The sequence below is a fragment of the Coptis chinensis genome, chromosome 4 (genome assembly GCF_015680905.1).
Source record: "Coptis chinensis isolate HL-2020 chromosome 4, ASM1568090v1, whole genome shotgun sequence".
NCBI lineage: Eukaryota > Viridiplantae > Streptophyta > Magnoliopsida > Ranunculales > Ranunculaceae > Coptis > Coptis chinensis.
The window spans coordinates 23,450,379-23,473,833 of NC_141459.1; the positions used below are offsets into that span (position 1 = coordinate 23,450,379).

At 36.8% G+C, this 23,455-nt stretch overlaps 4 protein-coding genes and 1 long non-coding RNA gene across 11 annotated transcripts; 2 read left to right on the forward strand and 3 right to left on the reverse strand.

Annotated features, from left to right (window-relative positions):
• Positions 1–88: 88 nt before the first annotated feature.
• On the forward strand, positions 89–3,782 carry SCL1 (SCARECROW-like 1). Of its 7 annotated transcripts, XM_086607579.1 has the most exons (4): positions 174–283; positions 690–754; positions 1,250–1,317; positions 1,679–3,782. In XM_086607579.1, exon 4 carries the CDS (start codon positions 1,793–1,795, stop codon positions 3,596–3,598), a length of 1,806 nt encoding a protein of 601 aa, XP_086463705.1. In that variant the 5' UTR covers positions 174–283; positions 690–754; positions 1,250–1,317; positions 1,679–1,792; the 3' UTR covers positions 3,599–3,782. The 7 variants fall into 7 exon arrangements, with proteins under 7 accessions (XP_086463703.1, XP_086463699.1, XP_086463705.1 ...); XM_086607577.1 differs by lacking the exon at positions 1,250–1,317 and having other exon boundaries at positions 89–219; positions 697–754; XM_086607573.1 differs by lacking the exon at positions 1,250–1,317 and having other exon boundaries at positions 133–283.
• Positions 3,783–4,202: 420 nt separating this feature from the next.
• On the reverse strand, positions 4,203–5,833 carry LOC147502733 (uncharacterized). The gene has a single exon (XM_086607580.1). It carries the CDS (start codon positions 5,512–5,514, stop codon positions 4,276–4,278), a length of 1,239 nt encoding a protein of 412 aa, XP_086463706.1. The 5' UTR covers positions 5,515–5,833; the 3' UTR covers positions 4,203–4,275.
• A 200-nt stretch (positions 5,834–6,033) lies between these two features.
• On the reverse strand, positions 6,034–12,765 carry LOC147502734 (Polynucleotidyl transferase, ribonuclease H-like superfamily protein). The gene is made up of 14 exons (XM_086607584.1): positions 12,450–12,765; positions 12,176–12,232; positions 12,023–12,088; positions 11,584–11,717; positions 11,283–11,395; positions 10,120–10,242; positions 9,942–10,012; positions 9,148–9,207; positions 8,992–9,047; positions 8,048–8,108; positions 7,675–7,942; positions 7,274–7,461; positions 6,886–7,181; positions 6,034–6,376 (listed from the first exon to the last, which is right to left on the reverse strand). The coding sequence occupies exons 1-14, from the start codon at positions 12,654–12,656 to the stop codon at positions 6,256–6,258; spliced, it is 1,821 nt and encodes a 606-aa protein (XP_086463710.1). The 5' UTR covers positions 12,657–12,765; the 3' UTR covers positions 6,034–6,255.
• A 976-nt stretch (positions 12,766–13,741) lies between these two features.
• On the forward strand, positions 13,742–21,093 carry LOC147502735 (small RNA degrading nuclease 1-like). The gene is made up of 13 exons (XM_086604602.1): positions 13,742–13,763; positions 14,055–14,341; positions 14,467–14,649; positions 14,736–14,825; positions 14,901–14,969; positions 15,200–15,340; positions 15,458–15,574; positions 15,656–15,725; positions 15,827–15,918; positions 19,326–19,460; positions 19,548–19,658; positions 20,065–20,178; positions 20,601–21,093. Exons 1-13 carry the CDS (start codon positions 13,742–13,744, stop codon positions 20,925–20,927), a joined length of 1,758 nt encoding a protein of 585 aa, XP_086460728.1. The 3' UTR covers positions 20,928–21,093.
• Positions 21,094–21,798: 705 nt separating this feature from the next.
• LOC147502736 (uncharacterized) lies at positions 21,799–22,845 on the reverse strand. The gene is made up of 2 exons (XR_015220051.1): positions 22,312–22,845; positions 21,799–22,201 (listed from the first exon to the last, which is right to left on the reverse strand). It is a non-coding gene; the product is annotated as an uncharacterized LOC147502736 (long non-coding RNA).
• Between the last annotated feature and the right edge of the window lie 610 nt (positions 22,846–23,455).

A 23,455-nucleotide genomic window follows, 5' to 3' on the forward strand; every position in this document is an offset into this window, starting at 1 on the left:
TTAAAATGAAGATATGATTGTTTGATGGGTGGAGGTACCACCAAGGCCTGACATAATAGTTCATGTGTTAGTTGTACAATGATGCAAAACCTAGAGTCAAATTACGTCAGAACAAGTGGCAGTAAGCATGCTCACCAACAGAAACACATGAACAAAGTAAACCAAAAGTCAGCTATCAGGCTATCACTCTATCACTTATACCAAAGAAGGAAATAAACAGTTAAGGACACAGAGAAAACACAAGAAAGAGTCATAGCACATAACTTAGCTTAAGAGGAATTTAGTGAGTTTTATCCTGTAACTTATCTATCTACTATAATGATGAAGTTTGAAAAATAATCTCATCTAGAAATCTTTCTTGATAGGTATATGGGACCCTTTCAAGGAAAAATATGTTATACTACTTTTACCAAGAGTTGGGCTGTTTTTCATTTTTATTTTTGTATTGGTGCTGCTCTTCTTCTTCTTCAACTCTTTTGATTCTATTGCTTTGTTGTTTTTATACCAACCAAACCCCACAATTTATTACTTTGTTATATTTTAGATTCACAAAGTTGTCTACTTGCTAAATTGCTTTGAATATTTGGTTGTTAGCTTTATTTGTAATGTAATAATGGTCAAAGCTCAAGTTTCATTCTTCCTATCTAAAAGTCATCTCTGTGGGTTTTCTTCATCTGGGCACCTTTCAGTTTGCAGGTTTTCTCTTTGGATTATGATCTTTGCTGGTTCTTCTTTGTATATGCCTTTATAGCAGGTGATCTATACTACTTTCTGTGTTTCTCTTTTTCTTTTTTTTTTCTTTTTTTAATTTCATTTTGTTTAATTGTGTGGACTAAATTATGTGTTATGTTTGCTGATTCTCATGGATCTTTTAATTGTAAAGATGCACCTGTATATACTTCCTTATGATTTAATAGTGAATATTCATTCGTTCATTGCATGAGCTACGTAGGAACAAGATTCAAAAGATTATGTTACTCCTTTTCCATCCCCCCTTCCCTTTAGTATTCAGAAATAGGCAGGTCTTAGAAAGAGAGGGATTTTATGTTCGTGTGTGTAGGTGTGTAAAGAATTTTTTTTTTTTTAAGTACTGCATCTGTCATTAACAGGAGAATTTTTCTGAACAAATGAACTTCAAAAGTGAAACTTGATAAGACGACAATTTATATTGTTTTGTATAGTCGTTTGGGTATTAAGGTATTTTTTTCTCGTCATGTATCTTGTGCCATGCCTTTCTGGTTAAGCTCAGAGTTCAGAGGGGTTCTTCCTGCCTTTGTATGTCGAAGTAAACGTTCAGTTTTGAGAAAAATAAATATGGTAAATGCCCTCTTGCCTCCTCTTCTATTATGTTCTTTGTACATGATTTGGTAGAGTAAAATTCTTGGCTCAATTTGCATTTTCAATCTATTCTTGTTTCGTTATGCCCTCGCCTTTCTGCAAATCCTATACCCCTACCTCTAGCCCCTTGTTTGTGTTTATGCAGTACTCAATTGTCACTAATGTTCAGCTTCTTTTCTTTTTCTTTTTTAGTATTTTGGTTATACGAATCACTATCAGGCTTAAGCATACAAAATTATTGAGTTATATGTTTCAACCTATTACTTATTTCTGGTCAGTATTTTGGCATCAAAGTGGTCTACAACCACATTGACATTGTCTGCCTCATTTTTTGTCACAGTTCATTGCAGTATAATTTGTCAGAGGAACCATAGGAGTAGCTTCTGCAATCAATACTGGTAAACAGATATACTGCAACCACTTAGCCTCAGCCCTTGGCAGTGCTTCGTAAGAAATGTCTTTGCTCAGGTCAGCAGATCCATCCGCCACCTCATATGGTGAGTCTAAACTCTATTCTCTTCAAAGTACCGGTGAAAGCTCCAGTTTATCCACTCGAATACTCAGCTCAGAAAGGCGTAAGTTAAAGTATGCACCTGAATCATTGAGCCGTGAGAGTTACGAACAATCATACTTTTCCAACTCCCCTACAGGACAATTCCCTGCTTCAAGGAATGAGTTTCACAGCCCTTATAGTTCTGGTAGTCCGGAAGCTATATTCCATCCCCAGGGTGCTGCTCCCTACCAGCTGATTCCTGGAGCTAGATCTATTACCTCGCCTAACTTATTTAGCTCCTCTATTGTCTCAACAAGGCACCCCGATACCTATCAACCAAGTTCTGATTTGGACTACTTTGATAGCTTGAGCGCAGATCTGGGAATAATTCACTATGATGTAGATGATATCAGGTTAAAGCTTCAAGAGCTGGAAAGGGAGCTACTGAATGATAATGATGATGATGTGTTAAGTGTAGACCAAAACATGGATATTGATTTTGAGTGGATAGACTCGATCAACAATCTAGTACTCCCCAACTCCCCAAAAGAATCATCTTCCGACTCGAATCTCAGCAGCATCAGTAGCAACAAAGACACCCCTGTGTTACGTTCTGTTTCTAGCCCACACCCATCTCAAACGTTAACTCCCAAGCAAATGCTTTTCGAATGTGCTGCTTTAATATCAGAAGGCAACATGGAGGAGGCATCAACCATCATAAGCAAACTCCGACAGATGGTCTCTATTCAAGGAGATCCTCCCCAGAGAATTGCAGCCTACATGGTTGAAGGCCTTGCAGCTCGCATGGCCACCTCAGGCCACGGACTTTACAAGGCTCTGAAATGCAAGGAGCCACCCACTAGTGATAGACTGTCAGCTATGCAGATCCTCTTTGAGATATGCCCATGCTTCAAGTTTGGGTTTATGGCCGCCAATGGTGCAATTGCGGAGGCATTCAAAGATGAACAGGGAGTACATATTGTAGATTTTGATATAAACCAAGGGAGCCAGTACATCACACTGATTCAAGCTCTCACAACCAAGAAAGGTAAGCCGCCACACATTAGGATAACTGGAGTGGATGACCCTGAGACTGTGCAACGTACAGTTGGTGGTCTGAAGGTCATCGGGCAGAGGCTAGAGGAGCTTGCTGAGTCAGGTGGGGTGCCATTTGAGTTCCATGCATTAGCTGTAAAGACTGAGGATGTTACCCCATCAATGCTTAACTGCCGACCCAACGAAGCGCTTGTGGTTAATTTTGCGTTTCAGCTCCACCACATGCCAGATGAGAGTGTCTCAACTGTAAACCAAAGGGATCAGCTCCTCCGTATGGTCAAGAGCATGAAACCTAAGCTAGTTACAGTGGTTGAACAAGATGTTAACACCAACACTGCCCCCTTCTTCCCAAGGTTTGTGGAAGCATATAACTACTACTCTGCTGTGTTTGAGTCGTTGGATGCAACTTTGCCTAGAGAGAGCCCAGACCGGATGAATGTCGAGAGACAGTGCCTCGCACGAGACATTGTTAACATTGTAGCATGTGAGGGTGAGGACAGAATAGAAAGGTACGAGGTGGCTGGAAAATGGAGGGCTAGGATGACAATGGCTGGTTTCAGGCCATACCCGTTGAGTACCTATGTGAACGGAACGATCAGAACACTTCTTAAACAACAGTACTGCGATAGATACAAGTTGAAAGAAGAAGGGGGTGCACTTCATTTTGGGTGGGAGGACAAGATCTTGATAGTTGCATCGGCATGGAGATAGATGAGTGACTGGAAGTATTTATGTAATTGTCCGAGTGTTTGTTTTCCCATAATGTGTATAACTTTGTGCATCATTGGGTGCACAGTATTAGGATTTCGATATAAAACAGAATTATGGATCTTGTACTGTCTTGAACCAGTTCTTCTTAAACCGCCAGTAATTAAAAGGGTTGAATACTTCAGTACATCATTGGTAACCAACTTCGTATCACAGTTTGGAGTGTATTTTTAACAACAAACTCAAAATATGGACGGCATATGGAATATTTGCTAAAACCGAACTTCGTTAGCTGCTGCTAACTACGCTATTACACCTGAGCTGCCCATCACCATTTGGTTTCTTGTGGAAATGGCTTAATGCCCAATGGCCTTACAGATTATCCTTACAATTTTGCAGATTGGAACTAAATTTCTAAGTTTAGTTGCTTACTTGCTTTAATACTGAGCTATGGAGGTCTCAATGCCAAACCAAGTAGAAGTCCACCATCATTTAAGTATTCAATCTCCTCCATTATTGAAAGTCAAAATTCCCAATAACAGATGAAGGATCTAAGGAAATGCAGCCTTCAGTACAAGAGCTAATTAAGGCATTGTTACGATCAGTATCACAAAAAATGAATCATATTCATTCTTGAAAACGTCAAAACTATACAAATTATCGGATCAAAAGTTTGAAAATTAAATAGGTGATACAAAGGGAGCATTGTCATGACCAATTGGAGTTCTCAAAAGTGGATTCCATCTATCAAATACTATCCGTCCTCCTCTGCCAATCCTTCCACGAAATCTGTATACTGGACCTGGCATACCATTCTGGACTGGAGGACTCAATGGTGGTTTGATTCCTGCAGCAGCCAATTTTTGTGGATCTAACGGTCTTGTAAACGGTAAATTCTGTGCAAAAGCTGGTTGAGGTGGAAGCCGAGTAATTGTCATATCATCTGAATCAGGATAATCATCATCCTCAATCGATGAACCTATAGTATAAGAATAAGGTGGAAAGCCAAACCCAAAACCATCTTCCATAAACTGAGTATCTTGTTTGTACTTCATTTGAACCCGCAGAATACTAACTTCACTCTCTAATAACTCTCTTTTCTTCTCTTCCCTCTTAATCAATGCCTCTATCACTGTCTTAGTCTGATCCAAATTACGCCTAATTTGACGAAGCCTGTCAAACGACAACACATTGTTTTCCCTCCTCTGCATTCTTCTTGTATGTAACCGATGAACTTTCTCCCTAGGACGAAACACATTATAAGGATTAGTATCATTAACAGGCGGTGGGGGTTGCAATCGACGAAGAATAGGCTTTTGCCACCTTTCTCTCTTATCTCTCCAATACCTAAAAATCGATTGAAAAACACTATAACTTATCGACTCAAACTGCATAACCTCGAATGCAGCATCCATCTGTAACAAAACAGGTATCGGCGAACTAAGAGTAGGTGTTATAACACCCGCTCTCTCCCTCGTCTTATGATCCATAACCTCTAACCTAAACAAAACCCCTTCAAACTCCTCCGGCGAAAGTAAATTCTTTTTCGCTTCGTTTTCAATATACTCCTCTTCATACCAATCTTCATCCTCATTATCAAGATCATACTCAACAAACTCCCCAATCTCCGAACGAGCTCCACGGCCACGTAAATAAGAGTTCGGTTGATTAAATGTACATAAATAATCTCTTTCATAAGTATCTACAATATCATATTGAGGTGTAGGTATTTCAGCAACAGTTTTCTTAGTGGGAATTCGATGTACCTCATTATCAACTTCTTCACCAGCAAGACGGAGTAATTGGGAGCTTCGTAACGATGTCGAAGATTCCTCATCTTCAAAATCTTTAACAGATTTGAATATTGGAAGTTTCTTGTGTATGTCAAGTGGTCTAGGTCTAAACGATAACCTACTCATATTTCTAAACTAAATTTTCTAAATCTAATTAATACCCTTTTTCTATTTTCAACTACAATGCTATAATCTTCATTCAATTTCAGCTAAGCATTTTTTTTTTTTTTTTAAATCAAAACCCTAACCCTAACCCTAGTTTTGTGGAAATTGGGAATTGGGGGAAATTGAGAAACGGGTTTTGGTTTAAATGATGGGAGAAAGTGAGGGTTGGAGTTAATTTGAAGATTGGACTAGTTTTGATGGTGTGATTTTTTAGGGCTTGAAAAATAATAAGGGGGGCACATGGTATGATGGGTTTTGAAAATAATTGATTGGGGGAGGGATTTTGTCGTTTTTTTATTATTTATATTTGCACCCCGAATTATTTTAGTTTGACTAATGTGGCATGCCGATATCGAAAAAATAAGAGTTTGAACTTTATGAATTGAGAACTTGGGCTCTCAGAAGATGACACGTTGAACGTTTATAGGCATTGACGCAATTCTCAATTTTTCAAAAAATGAGAGAACCACGAGAGTGGAGTGGATCATAAATAATCAAATTTATTTACAAAAAATGGTTACTAAAACATACACGAGAGACAACAGGATCTAATATAACAGTGATTCATCTAGTACATGTAACTTTTCTTGCCTTCTCTTAAACTACTAGAACAATTCTTCAATTTTGGCTTTAAATATTTTCAATCTCAGCATGCTTAATTTAATGTACTAATACAAAAATGGGATTATGAAACAAGTGCAATTAAGTCTTGACACCAACGAAACATAATGCAACTTCAGCTTGGGCCTGCAGCTCTTCCAGCACCTTAACAAGCATCTCGCGGCACATTGCGGTCTCTTTTTGCTCGAGCATCTTCCTCAATCTGCACAAGTACACAAAGAAGGTAGCACAGAGAGCAGAGATGAGTAAAGACAAATGGGGTAAGAAAATTTCCACGAAATCAAATACACAAAAAACATGCAACACAGTTCTCTTTTTTGCTCGGTAAAATACATAAAAAGCTGACTAAGTCAAGACTTTGCAAGCCTACAGTGATTGTTCTCAAAGCACCTTCTCTAACCCCTAAATATCATACCTACCACTCATCCCCCCAAATTATGGTATATGAAGGACACACATTGTCATAATGACACAGAAGAGAGACACATTGTTTGCACCAGCTACTCACAACAGTTTGATAACTGAATGAATAAGGTCTACCAATTCAAGATGGTATACTTCCCTTACAGAAGCTGTATTACTTATTTCCTACAGTTCAAAATTTTGACTCACTAATGCACAACACCTTACCAGTCATCGGATGCACAGCAGATACTACAAAACATAAAAATCATACTATCAATAAAGACTACAAGAAATAAAAGCACAAACCTTTGGACGGTTGCTGTGTCCCCCTGGCCAGTGCAAACAATAAGCATAGAATTGCTAGGTAAGGCAGTATATAGACTTTTAATCCTGTCATCCATGCGAGTTAAGATGCTCTTTAGGTCTGAAGTCAAACTGCAACGGATTTCTCTTTTCTTTGTAGAGTTTTTATTGCATGTAAGCAATGATATCATCTCTGCAACACTCCCATTCAACTTCTCTGTGTCTTCAGCCTGTCTCTTGTAATAAGAATACAACTCTGAGAAGTGGGTCCAAATGAACTGTACCTTTTCATTTTTCACCTACACCCAATTAACAGATTTCAATTTATTCTTACCAGACCAGCACTTAAGTATCATACATTACTATATACTAGAAAAGAAGGAATGCAAACCTCCTTTCTGGCTTTTGAAAGTGCTTCTTCATCTGAAGAGACTGGAATGGCATTGCATGATCCAGCAGCATATCGCTTCACTATGGAAACATCATCAATAACAGAGCAGGTTCTACCGCTCTCACTCAGAATCGTAACCAGCTTCTTCCGCATGAATGACATTGATGGAGGGGCACCAAAATCAGGTCCTGAATCCACAAATGAAAAATCAGAAGCTTATCTTAAGATCAAGTACTAAATGAAGTAATACTTTACTAGAAGAGGCGAGGCCCGCGTTACAGAATATGATCAAGAAAACAGGAGCAACTATTGTCTTTCATTCAGGTATGCATAGTATACACTGCCTGGTCAAAACCAAACAAACAAATGTGGTCCATCTAATTAGGAGATAACTATTTTACCATGTCTAATTTTTAAAAGTGCCAGTTCCATTGCTGCTCTAGCATCTTCAATACTGTCATGTCCATTATCAGAATCCTGAATCTCCCGAGAAAGAAATTTTCTAACAAGGACTCGTAAAGCAGTTTTGTAACGTATTCCTCGAGGATTCTTGTATAACACTGCGGTATCAATTACCAAATTGTGGTTTAGCTTCAGCGCTAATAGATCATTCTCCAGTGAATGGCCAACCAAGATGGTCTCTTTGTGAACAAGCTTCAAAAACTCTTCCTACATATGAAAGTCATAAAGATAAAAATAATAAATATAACAATAACTTGGTTTTAGTGAAAATAAAGTCCATGATAAACAAAAGCAGATCAGAAGAATCTGAACCTGTATATCCTGAAGTGTTGTATTTACGCCATTCAGCATCTCACAAGTGATTCCACTGTATCTGCAGAATTTGAGGGGAAAAAATCTATATCAATGCTGAAAAAGGGTTTCCATTGAGGCTCGATAAGTAGGGAGCGATGTGTATGCCTCATTAGCATGAGGAGTAAGTAATGGGGACAAATGTAGATTTAGAAGAAAAGAATGTGGAGATCCTTGAAAGGAGAAAAGACGAAGGCGAATAAGAAGATTAGTCAAACAAAAAAAAAGGATTGAAGAAGATGAAATTTTCAGAACAAGAAGAGTAATAGGATTGAGATAATTTGAATAATTTGTGTGATCGAATAATTGAATTACTAACCAACTCATGTTGGCCTCCTTATATAAATTAGCCAAACTTCAAGAACAAGGAACCTAGACTTCTGATTCTAATCAAACTCAATAACAAAAACTATTAAATCAACTCCTACTAATTAATGTAAACCCAAAAAAGACTAGCAATAACATACTAAATAATAATTGCTGAAATAGTGCTTCTTTCCTACATCAGGAAGCCTCTTCAACTAACAAAGAGGCTATAGCTTCGGTGGACTTTCTTCTATGAGGCTTGAGGCGTAAGCCCTGGTGAGTTTTTTTCAAACTATGCTTGTGATTTAGATCAATGGCACGTGGCACACGAGTGACGTCTGCAACCCTACTCGTTGACTCGTTCATCACCTAAGTCAATTTACTAGCAAAGGGGGTGTCCAAGTAGTGTCCAACCATTCTGATAGCCCAGACTAACTCTAATGGGTATCTATTATTCTTTCGATAATTCTTACAAGTACCAGAATGTAAGCATCTGGCAGCTCCCAATGCCCTTGAAATAGCATATACTATTCACATAAATGTTTAGAAAACATAGACATGATTTATCTTGCAATATCCAGACCAAACTATAAGGATACCTTGTATTATAGTCAAGAATAGCGTTGGAAGGTTTGACAAGTTTGTCCAACACAACCTGTGGGAATAAAGGATACAAGAGCATCATAAATCATTTCTTCTCCGAAACGAGGATTTACAAGGAACATTGGCAGTAAAAAGTAATATAAATATATCACCTGTCCCTCAATATCTACAAGTGTTGCTCTTGTAAGTTCAAATCCATTGACTGTGATACACTGCCAAAGAAGAGCGGTAATACTTCATAAGCATCTCTCTTGTAGAAAAAAAAAAAAGACTCCCCTCGTAAAATTACTATTATCTTATATAATATGTTATACTGTGTCTATGAAGTTTTCTAAACACGCATTCAATGAAATAAACATGTATTGCGAAAACTTATGACAAAATAAACCTGTAGACTTGTGGACACACGCAGTATTTTTTATTTAAGCTGTGCAGTTAAAGGAAAACTGTAGGGTAGGGGCTAGGTACGAGACTGGGCGAAAATCGGTGCAAAGAGCAAAGGGTGAGCCTAAATGTGCCTTTAACTACACAGGATTTAATTAGAAAAATATCAATTCCAACAGGTGCAAATGAAGATTCCAGTCGATGTGTTGTCTTTTGCTATTATAATTGCAGACATGACCTAACATACCCATGTGCCTACAAAAATCAGCCATGCAGCTAATTGCCTGGTACTAAATGTACAAAGATAGGTGAGACACTAAAAATGAGGCGTAGATCACTCGTGCCCCTTTGACTCACTCTGTTACTCCAATATATTCAACGATCAAGGGATAATGGTAAGAGATTTCTGACCTACAGACATATGATTAATTTCCTTTTCATCCTTTCTTTGTTTCCCTCTATTTTTCCATTTTTTTCTTATCCTTGATAACTCTCCATTTTTATACTATGCATGAATATCACTTGTGATAGTTTCAAGAATCAAATACTACTTTAGACCTACCATCTCACAATCAAGTGACAGCATTTCATTAGTAGAAGATCCTAAAGGAGCAGGTCCAGTAGAAACAAAATCTGCATTGCAAGATCCAATAAAAAGATGTCACGAATAACATTTATTTAAATGGAATAAGTTATTTAACAATGCACAACTAGAAGTTATGAAAAAAGACTCACACTACCTGGTCGCGTGGTACAATATCCATTATCCTCCAATTCCTTCGCACTGAGTGTGTAGTATAAAATAGGAAATGGTAGATTCTTCATAAGTTCGGTAGAAGAGGGCTTAACACTAGAGGTAGAAGCTGCATTACAAAGCACAAGTCAGAAATGCAACATGGAATAAAGAATAAGGTATAAAACTCTATGACACTAACAAAAAACCTAAAGATAAAACATTTCATACAAACAACTTTTAATTTATTATGCAGGTGCTGACTAGCAAAGTCGGTAAAACCTTTGGGTGATGAAACCAGAGGTTTGGGGCTCGAACCCCGCCAGCATCAAAGAGTTACTGATCTCATTTAAAACAGGCTTGCCAATCAAAAAAAAAAAAAAAAAAACTTTTAATTTATACGACGGGATGGCCATATGTGTCTAAATTCCAAATCACTTGAACGAATTCCAAGATGTTCAAGCTTGTTTCATTAACAGAGCAACCAAAAACATCACCAATACAAAGTTACGATTCCTACTGAAGCTTCTCCTACTATACTCAGATCTAACATTTTACTTTAATAAAACCAAAATGGCCAATTTCACTTAAGATTCAATTCAAACTAAGACTTTACTTCGAAGAAAACATGCATAACTAACAGAATGTACAGGGAGAAAAACAAAACCAAAAACAAAGAAACTAACAAAACCAAAAAAAAAACAAACAAACAAGAAAAACTAACCTCTCTCATAAATGCCTCTCTCTCATAAGAAAGAAAAGTCTGCATAAATAAGCCCGAGCAATCTCTCTCATAAATGCCTGAATATCTATAGACCAACAGATGCATGCTAGTATCATTTTTTATCTTCTACGGACTTATAAGGGTTCAATTTGAAATCAGATGTCATCCACCATATTAACATGGGGTATTTTAAATAAACCGGTGGCTTGGAAATCTAAATATACAACCCGCGAACAAGCAGTCATGAAACAAGCCACTAACTTTTGAAAAATGAAGCCAAGTGTCTTGACCACAAGATGCTGTGTGCCACAATATATATTAATCACGCCATACAGATCTTATAAAAAATCATTAATCATGCCTAAAAGACACCCTTACACTAAGAACATCAGTGCAGGCATTGTCACAAGATTAGGATCCCTAATTTTTTCAGGAAGCCAACTAACCTGGTTCCAACGCTTGATCAGGCCTCTTCTTAACTGATTCACTCTCATTCCTCTTTCTCTTCACCCTGCTTGTTAATAGTGCATCTACTGTCTGCATTCCATCTGATACACAGCTAGCAAAGAACATAGAACCACTATAAATAAGTGGCACTGGAAATCAAAAATAGCCAGGACATCAAGGACTAGTCTAAAACACTATGGAGGCGGGAAAAAATATCAAGAAAATCAATTATAAACCAGTAAATTAAATTTCTTTTAAAAGCAAATAAGATAAAAAACCACTAGAGCTTTTGTTACCAACCTAAGAGCTAATAACGCCCTTGGATTGCCACATATTTCTTTAAGACCAGCAAGCAGAGCAGTATGTGCCATGTAAAGTGCTGCATCAAGCCCTGGGACATAAAGGAGAACCACTTTTCGTATAAGGGGCTTGTTCTGCAGATCATAAGAATACCTGCTCAGTATATAAAGGTATAGAAGCGCCATATATCATAACAGTGAAAACGAAAAGCAGCTGATGATATCTTTCAAATGCTTGCTAACCAAACTTCATTGGTTAATAATGGACAGAGTTTCAAAATGGATTTATAAGAAGAATTGAAAATGTGAAAACCAGTTGTTTGTGCCCAGGCCACTAGCATGTTCCTATTTGTGTGCATAAAAAAGCAGGGGAGAAAATGAAAATGTGAAATTAAAGTAGACGAACACACAAAAAATGCAATGAGAAGAAGATTATTTACTTTGACAAAAATCCAAGATGGATTAACACCTTCACCAAGCACCCAGGTAACAAGTCCTTGTACATCCTGTTTCACCACAGAGATATCATCAGACGTTCAGAATATTAACACAAACATCTTGACGGAAATGAATAAGTAAATCGTAAAACCTACTTGAATATTTAATACAGAGTCCGAAGCAGCAGACTTAAAAACAGCACCTGCCTTTGCCTGCATATAAAATGATTAGCATTCCACATTAATCACTAGGTACTCTATCAGTAACTATCCAACTAGGCAATAGGGCAAAGTTTTAGTTCCATGAATACTTTGAAATTATACTTAAAATCAACTATTAATAATAAAAAACAATACTTTGTTATTCTGAGCAAAATTAAAATATCAATATGGTATCTAAAGAGCACAATGAGGACTAAAAAAAACTTACCTGTGGGCCGTACACATCGAAGTAAGATGAAGTTGAGGCATTGCTGTTGTTGCCTGTTTTTGCATTTGTTTTCGCTTTCTTGTAAGAGGTAGAACTCATTATTTTCTCTCGCCAATTTCTACTGACGGGTTTATTATTATTATTAGAGTGGAAGAAAAAAGAAGTAGGATTAGTTGTAGTAGTCGCGGCAAAGAGGGGTAGCACCATATATTTAACCAACGCTGTTTTTTTGGCCTATGGAATCGTTTCATTATTTTAAATGTAAATTATTATCTGGGCGGGTCAACTCATTTGTTAGATCGGCCTATCTAAACAGATTTTTGTTTGATATATGCTAAGGAATACTTTTATTTCGAACCCGAATTAGGTTGACGAGAGTAATATTGAAGTTTGGAAATACAAAAGAGACAAGTGCTACAGTATTGGACAAGTAGTAGCCCAATTATTTTCTTTTGTCCATGTAAATAGAATAGTTGGGGTAGCTTGGTGGATGTAAATACATTGAAAATTTTAGTGTCTCCAAAACTTTCTATTAACACTGGGTGCAATGGTTTTCCATTCCCTCAAAAGTGGAGGGAGTGGCGGTGGTTTTTGCCTTTTATCTCCATAATACTTTTCATATAGAGAGTAATATTGAGAAATAGATTGTGCATTCCACGCGAGTTGAAATGGTGTGGTTTGTAAAAATCCAAACGACGCCATTTAAAGTGGCGTGGAATGAATTTTTTTTTATTTTTTTTAATTTTTTTTTTCCGCACCGGTCAAAGTGGCGTAGGGACACTAAAATTGACTCCCCATCCTCAAAACACTGTTTTTTAGTAGAATAGAGATAAAGAGTGATGCACCATTGGACTCAGCCTAAGCTTGTGTGTGTATATCTGAAATATACAACTTAAATAATAGCATACGGAATTAGTTATGCAACTTTGGAAAAAATATATGCAAGTTGAATTCAAGATGGAACATGTATCACGGGGAGTTGCACATATTGAATCATTTATCGTATGAAGTGATAGTCTAAGGGGGTGTTTGGATCCTATTTATTTATTGCTAAAAAGTGTTTATTAGTGAAAAAACATTTTTTGAAAAAATAAATGTGTTTGTTTTCTATTTTAAAAAAAAATAGTTTTTCATCCAAAAAACATTTTTTGGTCCCAAAAACTTGTTTTATGATAATTAGGTAAAATTTGTTTTTAAGTTAAAAAACTATTTTTCTTTGAAGGAAACACTTTTGGAAATTTAAAAGGCAAATGAACTCCCCGGATATTTTAGAGAGCTTGATTGATTTATACATGATACGCCAAAAATATATCGGTAAACATAAGTGTAAAATCCGATTTGATAAAATAGCTTTTAAAAAGTCACAACCAAACATGTTTTTATTGAAAACTGTTTTTTTTTAGAATAAATACTTTTTCATAAAAGTGTTTTTTAAGAAAAAATACTTTTTTGAAAAAATGAGAACCAAACACCCACTAACTCTATTTGTTTTGCACTTTAGTGAAATACTGGATTGGATGCAACTGAAATTTTTTTTATTTCTTTTTACTAAAATAAAATATGTTTTTAGTATATTAAAATTTAGTTAAGGGTTGAAATTTAAAGCAATATATCAAACATATTTCAGTGAGTCTACTCGTTTAAAATTTCCAGACGAAAAAGGGAAAGAAAGTATTATAAAACCGGCAGCAGATGATAGTGCAAGCAGTTGCACAGAAGAGACTAAGAAACGTGTACAAACCGTCCATGAGAAAGTACAGAAGCAAGCTATCTCTGAAGGAAATGGAAGTACTGGAGCCGAGGCTAAGCAGAACAAGTGCAGCACATCCGATGCAGTTATTGGGGATGCCAAACAATACAGAGATCATTTCATCTTATCTTGTGAAAAGCAGGTACTTTTATTTAACTCTTTCTTTCAAATTAAGTTTTTTTTTTTTATTGCAAAATTAATCAAGCACATATTTAGCAATGTATTGAGCTAGTTATTAATGACAGTGATAAATTGTTAATGTGGTAGGTTCTTGTTGGTGTGGTGAAGATGGCACAAAAGCAAGGACTAAAGGGTGATAAAGGGGAATGGAAGGACTTCTTGACTGTTCATGATACAAAGATGGGAACTAGTATGAGTGATCCTGCAAAGAGATCAGTCGATGACTTAGTTGCTTTTCTTAGAACATTCTCAAAGGAGGAAGATTTAAAGGTAACTAATAATAAGCGGCTTATTAGTCTCAATTAACTTCTTATCTATGGGCACGTTTTATAACTTTTTGCTCTTTCTGCATGCAGTTTTTTGCAACAATGGTTCGGGGTATCACAAAATGTGCAGCAGTCAAACAATTGTCTGAGAGCTCTACAGAAGCGGAATCCCCCCAACAGGTGGGCTTGGTTGGACATCGCAATATTTGACCTACTTTTGTATATTGTAAATTTTTAACCCCTGTTTGGGTGCAGAAACTGGTTAGATCAACAATTCAACACCCAGACTACTTGTTGAACTACTCATTCCCATCCAAGAATGAGGTCATATCCTATTTTAATACTTGCTTATATATTTTTTGTCAATGGTAATCTAGCAGTCATCTGTCCTCAATTTATGCACAAATGCCTTAGAAGTTTGCTTTTAGTAAAAGATATACTACTAGTGTACTAGGTTTACAGTTCAAATGATTACCAATTTACCATCCTGTTAGTAACATTAGTCAGTAAACACGACTAATTCTGCTGCTTTACAATTGTGGAACGATAAACAGGAGTGGGTTGCCACAAAACTAGGTAAATCTTCAAAGGCAGTAAAATCAAATTCCATGGTTGCTGTCGATTGTGAGATGGTCCTTTGTCAAGACAATACAGAAGCATTAGTTCAAGTGTGTGTCGTTGATGAAAATATGGAGGTAATTGGACCTCAATCTTTTATATGCACTATGAGCTCGGTCCGAATCTTCTAAGGTTTTAAAATTACACATGTATAATATGCCTTATATTGTTGTGATTTCCTTGGAGTCTTTCAGGTCAAACTCAATGAACTTGTTAATCCAAATAAAGCCATTGCTGATTACAGAACTGATATTACTGGACTCTCTGCTAAGGACCTGGAAGGAGTTACTTGTACTCTGGCAAACATACAGGTAATACGAGCTTTATATATCAGAATGTTTGGACTTTGAGGTTTTTTATTTTTCTCACCCAAGCTGATATTGGACATCCAGAAAAAGATGAAGAAGCTATTACGGCATGGAACTATTTTGGTCGGTCATAGTTTGAGTAACGATTTACACGGTATGCTTTGAATAGTGTTGTGAGGGATTCAATACTATAGGAAGGAATTTAGCATAATGGTATTCTGTTCATGTGGACTTTGTTTCCTTTCTTTTATGCAGCACTGAAATTGGATCATGCTCGTGTGATCGACACATCTTATATTTTTGAGGGACCTACTCGCAGGAAACTTTCGTTGAACGATTTGTGCAAGGTATGTTGCTAAAGGAGTCATACCTTAATTTTTGCATGTTGTGCGTACCCGATGAGAGCTTTTTTTTTTTTTTTTTTTTTTTTGGGGGTATACAAAATTACAGAGCTTACCATCTTTATAACTTTACTTCAACAATTTTAATACTAGAAAAAATAGTGATTAACAATTAACATAAGTAATATTTAATTGGAAAAGAGAAGCCAATTAACATAAATTATTATAAATTGTTGAATAAACAATAAAGGTACAAAATTGACGCATTAGAAATGGATGTCAAAAGCTCAAAACCCCCAATGCTCCAATAAACCATTGTTAATTAAGTAGATGTGAACAACTAAAACATTGAGATACTTGTCTAAGATACGTGTTGGGCATGACAGGGTTCGCATATCTCACCTCCAGTTTGCTGATGATACTTTAGTTTTATTGGGACCTCAGGTGGATCAGATTAGATGGTTGAGAGGCATCCTTTGTTGTTTTGAGGCTGTGTCGGGGCTGCAGGTGAACTTGTCCAAGAGTAAGATTTATGGTGTAGGCAATGTTTTTGGTCTTGGTGATTTAGCCACGGTCTTGAGATGTCAAGCTGATTCCTTCTCTTGTACGTACTTGGGGTTGCCTCTTGGAGCAAATTCACAGTCTAAATTCATTTGGGACCCGATTATTGAAAGAATTCAGAAGAAATTGGCAAGTTGGAAGTGTAGATATTTATCAAAAGGGGGGCAGTTAGTCCTCATTAAAAGCACCCTGGCTAGTCTCCCTGTCTATTTTATGTCTCTTTTCGTCATTTCCAAAAGTGTGGCGAATAGGATTGAAGGTATTATGAGGAACTTTCTTTGGGATGATTTGGACGAGCAACATTACTATCACTTGGTAAGGTGGGAGTTGTGTTGTTTGGCTAAGAAGAACGGGGGTTTAGGTCTTCGAGACATGAGTAGTTTTAATCAAGCTTTGCTGGGAAAGTAATTGTGGCAATTTTGAGAGGAACATCAGAGCTTGTGGAGAAGAGTGATTGCGTTCCGCTTCGGGGAAACTCATTTCAGATAGGATAGTGGTTCGGTTCGTATCTCCTATGGTTGTGGGGTTTGGAGAGGAATCTTTAATGTTTTTCCTATGTTTCTGAAAGGTGTCCAGTATAAGTTAGGGCTTGGTGACAAGATTCTATTTTGAGAAGATAGTTGGTTAGAGGGAGGTTCACTTTCTAACAATTATCCATTGTTGTTTGGCTTGTCTAGCTTCAAAGGTAAACCGGTTACAGAGTGCATGGTCAGAACTGAGGTTGGCATATCGTGGAATCTAGGTCTTCGAAGAGTTTTGAATGACTGGGAGATCGATGCGTTAGTTTCTCTTATGGCTAGGCTTGATGCACTACCTTTGTGACGCAAAATTGTGATAAGAGAGTGTGGTACCCGAGCAAGAAAGGTACTTTTTCTATGAAGTCTTTTTATTTCAGCATTCCTACTTGGTCAAATTCTCATAATCGTTGTGCTCCTATTCCCTCTTTTCCCAGTCTAATCATATGGGGAGCTAAAGCCCCCACTAAGATTTATTTCTTTGCTTGGACAGTCTCCTTAGAACGTATTTTTACCATTGATAATCTTTAGAAACGTAAAAAAATTATTGTTAAGTAGGAAAGATGGTGAATCTGTAAATCATGTTTTGTTGGGGTGTCCTTTTTCTTGGAACATTTGGTCTTCTTTCCATTTAGAGTCTTGTATTTATTGGGTGAGTCCTGGGCGAGTGGTGGATTTGTTGAAGGGTTGTGGTCATGGTCCTTTTACCTCATCAGGCAATCGTCTTTGAAGCTTCTTACCATTTGCTTTTCTGTGGGGTATTTGGATTGAGCGAAATCGTCGACACTTTGAAGGCGTTTCCGCATCTAAGCAGGAGATTATCATATCTATTAAGGTTCTATTATTTCAGTGGTCTAAGATTTTTAAAGAGTTTAGGAGTATCCCTTTTAAGTATTTTGTGGTGCGATGGGATAGACTTTTGTATTTAGAAGTAGAATAATTTGTAGTTCTCGGGTTAGCCTCCTGTGGCTATGTTTTTAGTTTTATGGTGTTTCTTTGTAATAGTAGGCTTTCTCGGCCTACTTTATTTTCATATTTAATGAGATTTCACTTTTACCGAGCCAAAAAAAAAAAAAAAAAACATTGAGAAGAAAATCTAATTGCAAAATTGAGTAGCCTACATGTATGATCTTCATTTTGAGGAATAATAAAATGGGTTTTCTAGAAGAATTGAGGAAACAAATTGGTGATTAGTATAACCGGGCATATAGGTACCTAAAAGATGTGCAGATTTCCTGTTGGAAGAGACAGAAGTTTGGAATAATGAGGTTTTTTCAGGGGAGACAGTTGTAGTGAATAGTTGGGTTTGGGCATCGGGGCATTCAAGCTTCATCAAAGTAAGATTTTTCTTCTTCAAAGTCAGTAGGTTGGGCGAGTAGTGGCAAGTTGAGGCCATGTAGATCCGATTGTCTGTACCTTAGTCACCAGAACGTGAAGCAGGCGCGAGAGCGTCTAACTTGGGAAGCTCTGTAATCTAAAGCGCCTTGGGAGCGTGTATGCATATAGGATATTTTGATATTTTTCTAAAGTAATTACTTACATATATGAGTTTTCTAGTAATATAAAGGACATAGTATATTGTAAAATACATATGCCATCACACGACCCAAATTGAAGACATATTTTCTAAATTTTAAATAAATTTACAGGAAAGAAAAGATGCTATAGAATATTGCCTCGTAGAATATAGACCCAAAAGCCTAAATGTGCAAATTCAATGAAACTAGTGACCACGTCATAACTAGTTTGGGCACAAAAATCCAAAAGTCAGAAACTGTAAGAAATAATTCAACTCCTGTTTTTTATTCTATTCATTTGTCTCCCTCTTCTCTTATCTCTCTATTCGTTCACATCATACAAAACCAGTAGCACATCCCAAATCAAAAGCCAAGAAATCATCCAAATCTTATCCCAAACACTTTACAAATTTAAAACATGAAGATAACATTTGGGATATAAATGGTCTGTGCACTCTGTTTCATACTAAAAAAGATCTGGTTTTCTTCAAGAATTGGGGAAGCTGGTTTCAAAAACCAGAGCGCGATTTACAAAAATCCAAAGCGCGGTTTTATGGCGTTTTTGCTCTCAAACTGTGAGAGCAAGGTTTGAGAGCGAGAGCGATAGGTTATACACACGGTTTGTGTGACTAAGGTCTGTACCATGTTTGTGTATTGCTAATACTTGAAATGCTGTCTTCACAAGTCGGTGAAACTCTCCTTATAAAATATTTTACATGCGATTATTAGCAAATTGGATCCTGAGAAACTCAGCTTCCCAGCATTTTTAGTTGGTTTTTCAAATTGTTGATTGATGTTTTTCTTTTTTGATCTTTGCCAGACTATCTTGGGTTATGAAGTTCGGAAAGATGGTGCCCCACATAATTGTCTAGATGATGCACGAGCAGCAATGAAATTAATTATTGCAAAACTTGAGCATGGATTTGATGGTACCATATCTTGCATCAGCAAACACGTGAGTCTCATCCATCAGCAAATTAATTATAGCTTTTTTAATGTTGCTTAGTCGACATGTTGACTTAATAATTTATGCACTTTGAAGTCTCAGGTTCCTGAATTTGAATCAGCAAAGCTACTTCTTCATGGAATATCCATGGATGTTCCCCAGGAGGAACTGCGAAGAATTTTTCCAGGCTTCACTTTTGAATTTCAGGTTATATCTATAAACATGGTTCTTTACTTGCAAATAGAACCCAATTCCCGATGACTGAAAAGAGCTATCCTTACTGTCTAATCCATTGATATGGTACATGCAGTGATACTGGATTGTACCCTCTGGCTTTCCTATATTGATTTTCCTCGTCAAAAGATTTACACAGTATTATGACCTTAACTCCTAATAACTTTAAAATATTGCACAAGTATTTCCTATAAGTGGGAATATATCTGACCCATTAGGCAGCTAATGTCTTTGGGATGTTTTTCTAGGAGAGCTTTGTTAGGCTGCCAGTTAATGTTGCCTTTGCACAGTGAACCACCTAAGGATCAATTATTTTGTTTCTTTGTTTTAATTGAAGCCGTCATGATTGTTTTGGTACCATGGTCAATTCTATCTGCAGCCCAGGTTGAATATTCGAAAGCAATTACAGAAGAAGTATTCCATCAGTGCAGTTTTCAATGATCCCCAGGAAGCAGACAGGGCATTTCAAAGTATAGAAAGAGAGGAGGAAACGGTATGAAGTATTTAAATGTCATCATTCTTCAGATGTGAAAGTAGAAATTGGAGGGCGGAAGTTATTGGAATTGCTAATATAGGTTATAATGTCGATTTATAGGCAAAATGAAACCGTCTGGATATTCAATATATACATTTTGATTTTGATTAAATTAACTGCAGTAGTCAACTGATATGATGTTCGGATAAGTCAGATTAACTTCTAAATTTTGTGGATAGTTGGGCATCTAACCTCGACCAGGGTGCTCTTTGGTTGTTGCTCCCCCCCCGCACATGCCTACCCACAACACACACAAACAATTTAATTTTTGCAACATCGCGAGCCGAAAATCTGGTTATATTATTTGCTCCATTAATCCTTAGACTACTTCATCGAGTTGGTTCTCTTTGCTGGACTCAGAGTGTTTCTTCCTGTTTCAGGACTCCTTTGGGCATCCCCAGAAATATGTTGTGTTCGAACGCAGTACAGGATTACATACCACCCTCTTTGTTCGTAAAATGGCACCAGATGGTTCCACTGAGCAACCCACTTCAAAAAAGCGACCGCTTGAAGAGAACAAAGGTGACGGTTCTCTTGTACAATGTACTTCTACAAAGAAGAGATCAGCAGAAGTGGAGAACAGCGATGAGTGTGAGCATCACATCAAAGAGATTGAAAGATTGAAGAAAAAACTGCGTCAAAGGGATGACGAAGTTGCTAACTTGCAAAAGATCATAACTGCTCTTACAAGAAAGCAAGGATTGTAGATTGTTCCCATTTCATGTATTAATGGTATATGAAAATAAGGATAGGAACATTTTTGTACTATTATTAATCTCGTATGTTTGAGAATCTTTCCGTGGATTGACCAAGTTTTCTTTACCAAAGGGAGATTGAGTCACATCTTAAGGAGAAACTTATCTGTTTCGAAAACACTGTGCCCATTATGAACTTATTGCCTTATTGGGTACCGTTTTAACTCAATTACCTTAGGATTATTTAAAATTTGTTTCATTGGTTACATGATAAAAATAACTAAGGAAAAAAAAACTTCCCCAAACAAAACAAAAGCAAGAGTGCTCCATTTGTTACTTAATTGAAAACATGAGAAAGTTTAAATATTTCACATCGATGTGCTCAGAAAGAGTTGACGTGTTAACTAATGTAGACAGGACTGTGCAAGCAGTGCATACATGATTCACAGGAGTTTGGTCTGAGAATGCCAATAAGGATGCATGTAATTGAAAATAGGAGATGACGTTTTTAAACTTCATAATTAGGGTATCACCAGAGCAACACAGGTGAACATGTGGTGAGTTGAAGGCGAACGCGCTACACTAGGTGCGGGGGAGCTGCTTGACATGATGACATGATGTAGTAGATAGAAGGGCGAGAGAGCAGATGCTGCGCTGACTGGCACTGCATGTTGTGCTTAGGTGGTGGTCTTGCTGCCAAGTTTACGTTTAAGATGATGCAAAACTGAAAATATAATTTGGCAGCGTCTATCACATTACAAAGGTTTGATGAAATTTGCATCCATGCCATATTAAGATACAGAATATAAGCAACACTGTCCTCTCAAAGCTCAACGTTTAATGAGAATATGTTAGAGTCCAATTCATGCTTAATATGTATAACTCGAACTAAATTCAATGAATTTATTGATTTTTATCCAGCTAGCTAAATAAAAAGTACATGTTTACCCAAAACTAACATACGGCTATCGAATAACAAACCACTGAGAAAATATAAACATATCAAACCATCAACTATTCTGGCTATAAACAAAGCATTCAAATTCTCCAGATGTTAGCCAATAGCATCTTTGTGAAGTTGGCCAGAACAAAATCTTGTGATGTTAGCCAATATACAATCACATGCAATTGACAACCAAGCCTTGATAATCCATGCACAAGACAATCATAAGAGCTCTGAGATCTTCATCTGAGTAGGCAACTTCTCCCACGATAGGGGAGCAGTGTATCATATCATCTCTTTTATCAGTATGGTGGTGGTGGTGGATACGATCCTGAGTATGGGCCTGCAAGTAAAGAACAATCAGAAAAATTAGCAATACAAACTAAGAGACAAACATTAGTGGCGGCAGTAAAAAGACAACCATAAGAGAGATGTCTGGAGGAGGATTGATACCTGGTGGGGGATAATATGGTGTTGCTAGTGGCAGAGGTGGGTACGGTTGTGGAGGGTAGGCAGCAGGTTGATGAGAGGGATGGTAAGGAGATGGTAGATAAGCGGAAGGGTATTGATATGGAGAAGGGTAGGCTGATGCTGGGGGGGGGGAACGGTGAAGGGGCAGCATAGAAAGGTACTACAACTAGGCAATAGGACGCAGTTTTAGTTCCATGAATACTTTGAAATTATACTCGCTACAACTTAAAATCAACTATTAATAATAAAAAACAATACTTTATTATTCTGAGCAAAATTAAAATATCAATATGGTATCTAAAGAGCACAATGAGGACTAAATTTAAAAAAAAAAAATCATACTTGTGGGCCGTACTGCCCGTACACATCGATGTAAGATGAAGTTGAGGCACTGCTGCTGTTGGCTGTTTTTGCATTTGTTTTCGCTTTCTTGTGAGAGGTAGAACTCATTATTTTCTCTCCGCAATTTCTACTCACAGATTTATTATTATTATTATTATTATTATAGTGGAAGAAAAAAAGTGTAGGATTAGTTGTAGTAGTCGGCGGAAAAAGAAGCATATCTCCACTATATTATAGCCGGTTTTCAGAAACCCACTCTCCACTATCGAATAGAAAAATTGAAATCTCTCTATTTGCTCAATTTATAAATATCTTCTTCACAAAAATTAGAAACCCCCTTTTATTAATAATTTAAAAAAATCTCCCTAATGTCATTTAAATTATTTAATTATTCTCCATTTCTCTCTCTCAATTTAGAACAAACCCTCTTTTATAAAGAATTTAGAAAAAAAAACTTCCTAATGTCACTTAGGAAAAAAAAAAAACTTCGGTGGCTTAACACGGTTTGCATACTTGTATATATATTAACCAAGAGTTTTTTTTTTTGGCCTATGAAATCGTTTCATTATTTTAAATGTAAATTATTATCTGGCAGGTCAACTCATTTGGTTAGATCGGCCTATCTAAACAGATTTTTGTTTGATATATGCCAAGGAATACTTTTATTTCGAACCCGAATTAACCTAATCATTTTATTTTGTCGATGTAAAAGTAGAATAGTTGGGGTGAGTACATTGGAAATTCTAGTGTCTCCAAAACTGACTATTAAGCTTTTGTGTGTGTA

Bases quoted from the DNA above. Each gene is read 5' to 3' on its own strand.
- SCL1 (XM_086607577.1), top strand. From the start codon at position 1,793: ATGTCTTTGCTCAGGTCAGCAGATCCATCCGCCACCTCATATGGTGAG.
- LOC147502735 (XM_086604602.1), top strand. From the start codon at position 13,742: ATGATACGCCAAAAATATATCG. The intron at 14,342-14,466 runs GTACTTTTATTT...TTAATGTGGTAG, and splicing joins TCTTATCTTGTGAAAAGCAG to GTTCTTGTTGGTGTGGTGAA. The intron at 14,970-15,199 runs GTCATATCCTAT...AACGATAAACAG, and splicing joins CATTCCCATCCAAGAATGAG to GAGTGGGTTGCCACAAAACT.
- LOC147502734 (XM_086607584.1), bottom strand. From the start codon at position 12,656: ATGGTGCTACCCCTCTTTGCCGCGACTACTACAACTAATCCTACTTCT. The intron at 12,233-12,449 runs GTAAGTTTTTTT...TTTTATATGCAG, and splicing joins TCGATGTGTACGGCCCACAG to GCAAAGGCAGGTGCTGTTTT. The intron at 10,013-10,119 runs GTAGTGTGAGTC...CTTGCAATGCAG, and splicing joins ATATTGTACCACGCGACCAG to ATTTTGTTTCTACTGGACCT.
- LOC147502733 (XM_086607580.1), bottom strand. From the start codon at position 5,514: ATGAGTAGGTTATCGTTTAGACCTAGACCACTTGACATACACAAGAAA.